The 10195-nt window shown below is 45.9% G+C and overlaps 1 protein-coding gene across 1 annotated transcript; it reads left to right on the top strand.

Moving 5' to 3' along the window:
- The first annotated feature begins 503 nt into the window (after positions 1-503).
- LOC121436550 (14-3-3 protein eta) lies at positions 504-9206 on the top strand. The gene is made up of 2 exons (XM_041636552.1): positions 504-826; positions 7784-9206. Exons 1-2 carry the CDS (start codon positions 740-742, stop codon positions 8435-8437), a joined length of 741 nt encoding a protein of 246 aa, XP_041492486.1. The 5' UTR covers positions 504-739; the 3' UTR covers positions 8438-9206.
- Positions 9207-10195: the final 989 nt, after the last annotated feature.

The following is a 10195-nucleotide window of genomic DNA, read 5'->3' on the forward strand; positions in this document are numbered from 1 at the left end:
AACTCTGCCAAGCCACCCAGTCCAGTGAAAGCCAGAGCTGGCCCAAAGCCACTTCCCAGGGAGCAGCATGGTGGGTTCTAGTGTGTCTCTGAGGGGCCCCCGAGTGCTGGGTGTGGCTAAGGCGAGCACAGCCTACCCTCAGTGGCGACCGCGGCTTCCCCACACAGGGTTTATAGCTGGCAGGACCCTCCTCAAGCCTGAGCTCTAACGTGGGCTCTGTGGCACTCTCCTGGCTTGGGCTGCGACAACGCCTGCCTGAGGAACCAGCGCCGCCGCACCCCGACCGCTCCCCACCCTCCGACACTGCGGCGGTAAAATGCAGCACTCCGAGGGCGCCTGCGCAGCTCTCCAGCGCGGCCCTCGCCGCAGCTATTTATAGTACATGACGTCACCTTAAAAAAGACCGTTAGGGCTGGGCCGCCCCGCCCCCCTCTCGCGCCTCCCGGCGGGCCGCTCCGACTGCGCAGGCGTGGTCGCGTCCTCCCTCCCCACCCGCCCGCCCGCCCGCGGCGCCCCCTGTTCTCTCTAGGCGGCTCCGCGGCCCTCGCCACTGCGCGTGCAGCCAGCCAGCGAGAGGGCGCGAGCGGCGGCGCAGCCTGCAGCCTCCCGCCAGCCGGCGAGCCAGTGCGCGTGCGCGGCGGCGGCCTCGGCTGCGACCGGGAAGCGGACAGGCAGGCGGGCGAGCGAGCGAGCAAGCAGGCGATTCGGGCGCGCGAGGCGAGGCCGAGTCGCGAGCGACATGGGGGACCGAGAGCAGCTGCTGCAGCGGGCGCGACTGGCGGAGCAGGCGGAGCGCTACGACGACATGGCCTCCGCCATGAAGGCGGTGAGCGCCCCGGGAGTCCCGGGGGGCTGTGGGGCGGGCTCGGGCCTGGGCGGCCACTCTCTCCCTGCGCACGGCGGGCCACCTTTGGGGCGCGGCGGCCGCCGGACTCTCCGTTTCGTGAGGCCCGGCCGGGGCGGGGTCCCCCTCTCGGAGACTGGCAGGCGGGGGTCGCCGGATCCTAGCTCGGAGCCCTGGTGGGGGAGGGGGTACACGAGGAAATCGCGTTTCTACGTCTAGACCCTTCTCCCCGACCCGAGGAGAAACGTGCTTCCCTTCCACCATTCACCCACTTGTAATAAAGACTGATCCGCGAGCGGAGCCCCGTCTCCTGGTTTTCTCTGCCACGACCTGTTTGCTCTGCTTGCCAGAAGTTAGTTCTTTCCCGTTTTTCCACACCTCGCTCGGGTCTGGCTTTGTGTGCGAAGACCTCCCTTTGCAGGAGGCACAGGCGTGAAGGAGGGCGTGAGTCTCTACAGAATCTCCCAACGTTCAAGGCAGCGTGCCTGCCTGGAGAGGAAATGAAATGAAGCGAACCTGGGTGCTTTTGCATTCCTGAGACCCTCATAGATGAATTCTGCAGCTTGATTTCCGGTGAAGGAGACATGCCCAGCCACACCCTAGCCAGCCCCGTAGATTAGAGCCTACCTGCGTGTCTGAGGGTTTGAATTCTGGTCACCTCCTCACTATAGACAATTCTTTACATCGTCCTGGGTTTTTTTAGATAAATATTTTTTTTGTCAAGGTCACACAGCCGTGGCTACTAGTGTAGTCTTGATGTGAACCTCCTAAGCGTGGGGAGAATTCCCTTGGACTCCACCTTAGCCTTTTAAATATACAAGCATTTTGGGAGTGAGACTCAGAAATCTGCCTTTTCAATAGCCCTTGGGGCAATTTTTAGCTGACTTAAATGAGTTAACTGCCCTAGCTCATATGTAGCTCATATGCCCTATAGCTGGCCTTTGAAATGATTTTTAAATAAATTATAAATCCAGATACTCTACAAATATAATCTGAAAATTTTGATACTTACTACATGAAATATAAAATTGAGGTCACCTTTGAGGATTTCCCAGGTAAGAACAATAATTAAGTTATTCTTCCTCTAGTGTCCTGTTACACATTCAGCAAAATGTCTCTGGAAACCAGCAACACACAGCCCATTTGTTGATCCATTGGTGATACTGATTCCAGCATTATACTAGGCTGTCCTGAGAAGATCGGAGGTTTTCATGTATACCAGGGGATGTTCTAGGTTTGCAGTCTGGGCCTTTTTTTTTTTTTTTTTTGGTTTTTTTTTTTTCGAGACAGGGTTTCTCTGTGGTTTTGGAGCCTGTCCTGGAACTAGCTCTTGTCTGGGCCTTTAAGAAATTGTGGCTTCTTTAAGAAAACAAATTTAAAATGTAATTTTGCAAATTTTTGGGAACAAGACTGTAATCCCTAATCTGTTCTTGCAAACCACCACTATCCACACCGAGTCACCAGATGGTTCTGTGCAGGCTGAGACCTCCCCCTGGACACCTGGGTGGGTCTTCGAGGCTGCAGTGGGAGAGGAAGGTGTTGGAGAGAAAGGGATGGGGCTTAAATGAAGGCGAAAGGAAGAAAATGGCTGACACTTGTGTGGAGCTAGCAACTGTCCTGAGGTGGGAATTGAGAAAAGACTAGAGAGACCTTACCAGGACAGAATACGGTTTCAGCAGGGAGAAAAGGCCCTCTGGTCTTTCTAAGAGGGCTTGAAAAATGTCCAGCAGTTTGCTTCTTCACAGATGTTCTCTGGGGCATTAAGGTAACATTGTACAAGCTAATGGATTTTAGAGTGTGTTAGGAATTTATAATCCGTGTCTGAAAGGAGTCCTGAATTGGAAAAGACACCAAGAACTGAGAACTTAATATTTGCACCATCAATTGCTGATAAAACATTCCCTCAAATTAACTATTAAAAAATAAGGAGAGTGTTTCCTACCAGAATTAATATTTGTCACCTATATTAGTGGGATATATTTTTAGGTAGGTGGAGAACAATCTCATTTTGCCTGTTGGTGTAATTTATAGATGAAATTCTTAATAAATGTTAATAGGTCATCCATCCATAAGCCTTAATTAAAGCTTTTGGGAAGAGTGAATTCTAATACTTATGTTGGCTTTTTTTTTCCTTCTCTTAGATAGGTTTTCATGTATCCCAGGTTGTCCTTAAACACATTAAGTAGAGAGTCTGAGCTCCCGATGACCCTGCCTTTACCTTTCAATGCTGGGGTCACTGGTATGCACCACCCTGCCTGGCTTCCCTCTGGGTTGTTTGGGCTTTCTTTCAGGCCGTGAAGAGGCAGGTAAGTACAGTGTTCTAGATAGGGTAGAGCAGGACATTGGCGTGCTGAAGTAAGCCAGTGTCACTACTCTGACCTTGAAACTTAATCTGGTTGCAGGGTCTCTGAAGTATAAAATTAGGAATATTGGTGTTAGTAACAATATTGGTGATAGTCAGTTTTTGCCTTTAATCTTCAAGGTTCTTTTTGTTTCTTGTTTTAAATGGTTTAGTTATAATGCTTATAATGTTTCTTAATCCAGCAGCGTCACCTGGAGGACAGTAGTGGTAAACTATAAGAATTTTGGCAGTAGGTGGAGTGGGTGGTACAGTTGTTGCCTAGCGTGTTGAGGGCCTCAGTTTTGATTCCCAAACACTCCTTCCCCCACACACATTAGGAATAGGGATGTTGGCTTCAAATTTGTTGAAGACCATAATTTCTGTCTCAACTCATGAAGAGTCAGCAAATGTTTCTGAACAACGGAAGCTTAATTAAAAAATGGGTCTTCAAGCCCTTCCTAATATCACCTATAAGCGGAATTAGAATGTTACTGTGAAGGACTGAGATGTCAGGAAAAAAGGAAACTGTAGGCTTCTGTATTGATAGGTAGAGAGGTAAACATAATTCAATCATGTCTTCTTACTCCCCTGAGCCTTTATATCAGAATAAAGGTGGTAGTTATGAAATTATAAAATGCAAACATAAGTGCTATACAATCTTAGAGTCTTACTGACTTCAAATGCAGGCTTCTTTTGCTTGTGCCTCCTGAGTGCTTGGATTACAGGCTGCCGGCACACCCAGCTGCTACAGTCTTTACAGTAGCAAATCATACATAGATCATAGAGCGAAATGTTGGATTTGATGAATATCTAAGTGCAGGCAACAAAACCACATTTAACGAAACATGAGCTGGACAGGAAGAGGCAAGAGAGCCTGACTACTAATGGCTGTGAGATTGTGAGACATGGGGAAAGGAGCAGGTGGTGTGTAAAGGAGATCCCCACCGAATGGCTAGGGAGACATAATCTTGTGGACTTCTTTTTTTGTTTTTGTTTTTTGAGATAGGGTTTCTCCTTGTAGCTTTGGAGCCTGTCCTGGAGCTCACTCTGTAAATCAGGCTGGCCTCAAACTCACAGATCTTCCTGCCTCTGTCTCTTGAGTTCTGGGATTCAAAGTGCGAGACTCTACCTACCACCTGGAAATCTTGTGGACTTTTAAGATGCATCAAAAATTGTCAATATAGGGCTGGAGAGGTGTCTCAGAGGTTAAGAGCATTGCCTGCTCTTCCAAAGGTCCTGAGTTCAATTCCCAGCAACCACATGATGGCTCACAACCATCTGTAATGAGGTCTCGTGCCCTCTCTTGGCCTGCAGGCATACACACAGACAGAATATTGTATACATAATAAATAAATATTTTTTAAAAAATTGTCAATATGGAAAATTTTTTGAGACAGGTTCTCACTATGTGTGCGCCCTTCTATCCCATATCCCTTACCTATAATCGTGTGTATTCACCCCATCTGGCTTGGATTCCCTAAATGGACCAGGCTGGCCTCTGCTAGCGCTCTCCACCGTGAATGTCTATGCTATGAAAGCCATTTTAGTGCTGTTTGAAGTAAATGAAAATTAGGAGATCTGTTTTCCTCTAGCTGGGCATCGAAATGTAATTCTCTCTGTACCACTATCTAAGCTGAGGAAGACTTTTAATTATTCATGTAATAGCTGCAGTTAAAGGCTGCTCCAGGGTTGGGTGGGAGAGCACTTAGCATACTCAGGGCTCCGGCTTTGTCCCTGTGCCCGAAAGAGATATTTTAGGTGGCAAACAGATACATGACTTTCCTGCCCAGGAAGTAGGACTTGTGATCTCTGTGTGCATTCAGGTTCCTCAGTTGTCTCTTGAAAAGCTTTCATGGGAGCCATACTGCTCATTTGAGCGGGAGGGGGTGGGCGTGTGCTCTTTGGTTTTTAAGGTTTTTTTTTCTATTAGAGGTTAACTGTAAAGGTTACACCTTTCCTTTAGAAATGTGGTGTGGTCTAAGTTTGATAGCTTATTCCTGTAATTCCAGCACTTGGAAAATTGAGGATGGAGGATTATTGTGAGTTCAAGACCAGCCTGAGCTATGGACCCTGTCTAAAAAAGTAATAGTTTTAGAGGGTTACCTCAGTGTTTTCCATATCATATTCAGCAAGTTTGAGGAGTTTTTGTTTTACTTACTGGTATTCTTTAGATGGCATCTATTAGTTTATGTACCTATTGTTTTTATTTATTCTAATTGCCTGGTGCTAGGAATCCAACCCCAGGGTCTTGTGCATGCTCAGCATACACCCTACCAGTGATCGACTCCCTCAGCTCTCATGCAGTGTTAAAGCAGGTCTGTCTTACACGTACTTTTTGTAGTACCACCGTTTTACAGATGGGATTTACAGTGGTTAATTTCTTCTTGGTTAGATGGTTGTAAATTCAGAATTTGAAATGCTGAGTTCTCATTTTAACGTTGTACAATGTCCCATGGGATTACAGAATAGTTTCTGATATATGTTCTGTTATATTGACTATTGTTCCAATTACTTTATGTAAGTGGACTTAATAAGCAGTTAACATTTACTGGGTGTATCTGCCAAGTTTGATTAAAAATAGAATCTACCACTTGTGGCTTACAAGTGTAAAAGGGAAGTCTGTAGGCCTAAACTTTGCCCGTACTGAAAGCCAGGAGGATTTTTCAGTGTAACACTTAAGAACTGGTCGGGTTTCAGTTCTGGCTATTAGCTGAGTGTTGCATTTTCCTTGTCAGGACTGGTAAGATGGCTTAGTTGTTATACAAACATGAGGACCCATATTAAACCAGCAGCAAAACAGCTGGTGAACAGATGGCTTGTAATCCAAGACCTGGGGAGGCAGAGACAGACTCACTGGCCTTCTAGCCTAGGCTACTTGTTCCAAACCCGTGGAGGCAGCCTAATGCTAGTATTTTCGTGTTTCCTCACCCTTCCTTCACTGATGTTCTGTTCTTCTGCCGTGGGCATTGACACTTGGATGATCAGAACTGGGCAGAGCTTCTGAAGCTACCAGTCTCCATGCCTTCAGAGACAGTAGCGTGCAGCATGCCAGTCTTCTGGGTTGTGTGATGTCAAAAGCAAGGCAAAGACAGTTCAGTCTCTAAGGACACTGAGAGGCGCTGTTTTCATTTGGCTGGTATTAAGTTTAGAATGTTAGTTATCTCTGCTCGTCTTGAGCTTATTACATAGCCCAAGCAGGTGAGCGCACAGTCCTCCTGCTTCAGCTTCCTGAGTACCTGTGCTGTGGGCCTGCATCACCACGCTTGGCTCCTGTGTCAGTTTTGTTTGCTCAGTATTACAGCTGATGATGGATATCTCCCAGATTAAGAACTTTTTACGTTTTTCTAGTCATGTTCTGTTTTTGGCCCTAGGTCTATTTTTATCCAGTTTATTGCCTTATGAGTAGTGGGAGGAGGCCCCTAGAGATTTCTGAGTAAGCAAATGATGTCATAGGAAGATAAATGAGTTAGCAGCCAACTGTTATTTGTGACTTACTAATGCTGTGTAATCCTGAGCAGAGAATGGTTAAAAATGCCGTGGGGTTGCAAGATTGTGCAGCGAGAGCCTGTGTGGTAAAGACAACAGTTAAATTGCTGACCTAGAGACTGTTTTTGTTGTTAATTTGTCTTGTTTTTAAGAAATGAAGAGATGCCTTTAATCCCAGCCCTCAGGAGGCAGTGACAGGCAAATCTCATTGAGTTCTAGGACAGCCAGGGCTACACAGAGAAACTGTCTCAAAAAATAAAAAGAAAACTAGAAAAAGTTGTAGCTGATGAAATTGAACTCTCCCATTAAAGTAATTGTGTTTCAAAATTTATGGCCACCTAGATTCTAGTCATGTAGTTTGGAGAAAAAAAAAGATGGCTGCTAAGTAGCATTGCTTCCTTTCATTAGAGTTGGGCATTTAAAAAAAAGTCTTGCTGGTCAGTGGTGGCGCACACCTTTTATTCCAGTACTTAGGAGGCAGAGACTGACGGATCTTTGTGAGTTTGAGGCCAGCCTGGTCTACAGAGTGAGTTCCAGGATGGCCAGGACTGTTATAAAGAGAAACCTTGTCTTGAAAAACAAAACAAACAAAAAAACTTTATTTGTATATGGAATATTTATTTGTATATGTGGAGACAGTGGGTGTCAGGTCTTCCTGGCACTGGAGTTATAGACAGTTGTGAACCAAGCAGCCTGAGTACTGAGAACCAAACACTGGTCCTCTGCAAGAGCAACAAGCTCTCTTAGTTGCTGAGCTATCGCAGACTTGAATTTTGAATTACCCTAGGCCCTATCATGCTGTGAGTACTGAGATTACAGTCACTGCCTGGCTCCATTATGAACAGAATTGTTACATCAAAGGGATTCACAACTGTCTGTAATTCCAAGATCTGACACCCTTACACAGACATACACACAAACAAAACACCAATGCAAATAAAATAAAAATGAATAAATTATTTTAAAAAAGAAAAAGAGCCAGGTTGTGGTGGTGCACATCTTTGATCCCAGCACTCAGGAGGCAGAGGCAAGTGGATGCCTGTGAGTTCAAGGTGGATGACTTTCAGATACTCAGGCTTTGCGCTCTTATGTTTGCCTCTGGTGTTTTGCAGGTGACAGAGCTGAATGAACCTCTATCTAATGAAGATCGAAATCTCCTCTCTGTGGCCTACAAGAATGTAGTTGGTGCCAGGCGATCTTCTTGGAGGGTCATTAGTAGTATTGAGCAGAAAACCATGGCAGATGGAAATGAGAAGAAGTTGGAGAAAGTTAAAGCTTACCGGGAGAAGATCGAGAAGGAGCTCGAGACAGTGTGCAATGATGTCTTGGCTCTTCTTGACAAGTTCCTCATCAAGAACTGCAATGATTTCCAGTATGAGAGCAAAGTGTTCTACCTGAAAATGAAGGGCGATTACTACCGCTACTTGGCAGAGGTGGCTTCTGGGGAGAAGAAAAACAGTGTGGTGGAAGCTTCTGAGGCCGCATACAAGAAAGCCTTCGAAATCAGCAAAGAGCACATGCAGCCAACGCATCCCATCCGGCTTGGCCTGGCCCTCAATTTTTCTGTGTTCTATTATGAGATCCAGAATGCACCAGAGCAGGCTTGCCTCTTAGCCAAACAAGCCTTCGATGATGCCATAGCTGAGCTGGACACATTAAATGAGGATTCCTATAAGGACTCCACTCTCATCATGCAGTTGCTGCGAGACAACCTCACCCTCTGGACGAGCGACCAGCAGGATGAAGAAGCAGGAGAAGGCAACTGAAGATCCTTCAGGTCCCTGGCCCTTCCTTCATCCACCACCCCCATCACTGATTCTTCCTTGCCACAATCACTATATCTAGTGCTAAACCTATCTGTATTGGCAGCACAGCTATTCAGATCTGCCCTCCTGTCCCTTGGGAAGCAGTTTCAGATAAACCTTCATGGGCATTTGCTGGACTGATGGTTGCTTTGAGCCACAGGGCATCATTCCCTTTTGAATTGTGCAGAGAAGTGTGTTCTGAATGAGGCATTTTATTATGTCTTGATCTATGGCAAATCCAGGTGATGGTAATTGAGGATTGTAGAAAGGAGAATTAGCCAACACAGGCTATGGCTGCTATTTAAAACAAGCTGATAGTGTTCTGTTAAGCAGTACATCTTGTGCATGCAAAAATGAATTTGACCCTCTCATCCCTTCCTTCAGCTAATGGAAACTGACACAGCGACAACTTGTTCCTTCACCATCAGCTTTACAAACTGTTAACGTGAGCTTTCAGCAGCCCTTGCTGTGCCTCTTTAAATTATGACGTGCACACACTTTCTTTTCAATGCAATGCATCAAAGTTTTGATATGTGTAACTTTTTTTTTGGTTGTGATTAAGAATCATGGATTTATTTTTTGTATCTCGTTGGCTATTGTTCTTGTGTATCCTGACAGCATCATGTGTGTCAACCTGTGTCAATCATGATGGGTGGTTATGAAATGCCAGACAGCTAAAATAAATGTTTTGGACTTAAAAGAGTAAATAAATGCTGCTTTGGGGATATTATCAGTGCCTGGCCTTGATTTTTCTTTTTCCTCTTCCTTCTTCCTACAAAGTTGTTTTGAGTCCCTGTTTGTATTTTTCAGCATTGTAGTGTTGGTAATGTGTGTTCAGACTTTCCCTGTCCTTTGGTGGCATTAAACAGTATATAGCACACAGTAGTTTTCTGTGCAATGGCACTATCCATGCTCCTTGGTAACTGATGCTTATAATTGAGCCAGGCGAAAAGTGCTGCCTTCTGTGGCAGGGTACCACTCCACTGTAAGGTTTAATCTGTGTTGGGAGGGTTTGTCTGTCGTTAATCCATTGAGGATTGAGTCATGTTTAGTACTGACAGTAAACCTTGAGCTTATGTGGCTCATTTTCCAGATTAGATATTATAAAATGCTAGTTAGAGTGTACAACCTGGGGCCAGAAGCATATTTTAGTGATTAAAAAGTTTTTGCCAAGCCTGTCAGTGGTGGTGCACACTTTTAATCCCAGCACTCAGGAGGCAGAGGCAGGTGGATCTCTCTGAGTTCCAGGCCAGCCTGGTCTACAGAACAAGTTCTAGGACAGGCTCCAAAGCTAGACAGAGAAACCCTGTTTTGGGGGGCGGGGGAGAAGTTTTGCCCAGTGTCATGGCACACACCTTCAATCCCAGTACTTGGGAGGCAGAGGCAGCCAGGCATCGCTCTGTTAATGCTTTTGATTGGAGAAAACTAGGTATCAGCCATGTCATTTAAGGTGCCTATCTTCAAAGAGGTAAAGCTGAAGTCAGAGCAGACTGTTGGGAGGGTTGTAGCTGGGGGTAATGTGCTTGTCACACAAGTGAAACCTCAGGTTGGATCCCCAGTACCACACAAACACCTGCTATCCCTGGACTGAGGTGGAGGATTGGAAATTCAAGGTCATTCTCGGCTACATAGTGAGCTCCAGGCCAGTCTGGAATACATGAGAGCTTTTCTCAAAGCAAAAAGCCAAAGCTGGGATGTTGAGCTGAGTATGACAGCATG

This window comes from Microtus oregoni, unplaced genomic scaffold (genome assembly GCF_018167655.1).
Source record: "Microtus oregoni isolate MIOR12 unplaced genomic scaffold, Mior012 000049F_ref0000343, whole genome shotgun sequence".
NCBI classification, from domain to species: domain Eukaryota; kingdom Metazoa; phylum Chordata; class Mammalia; order Rodentia; family Cricetidae; genus Microtus; species Microtus oregoni.

Bases quoted from the DNA above. Each gene is read 5' to 3' on its own strand.
- LOC121436550 (XM_041636552.1), top strand. From the start codon at position 740: ATGGGGGACCGAGAGCAGCTGCTGCAGCGGGCGCGACTGGCGGAGCAG. The intron at 827-7,783 runs GTGAGCGCCCCG...GGTGTTTTGCAG, and splicing joins TGGCCTCCGCCATGAAGGCG to GTGACAGAGCTGAATGAACC.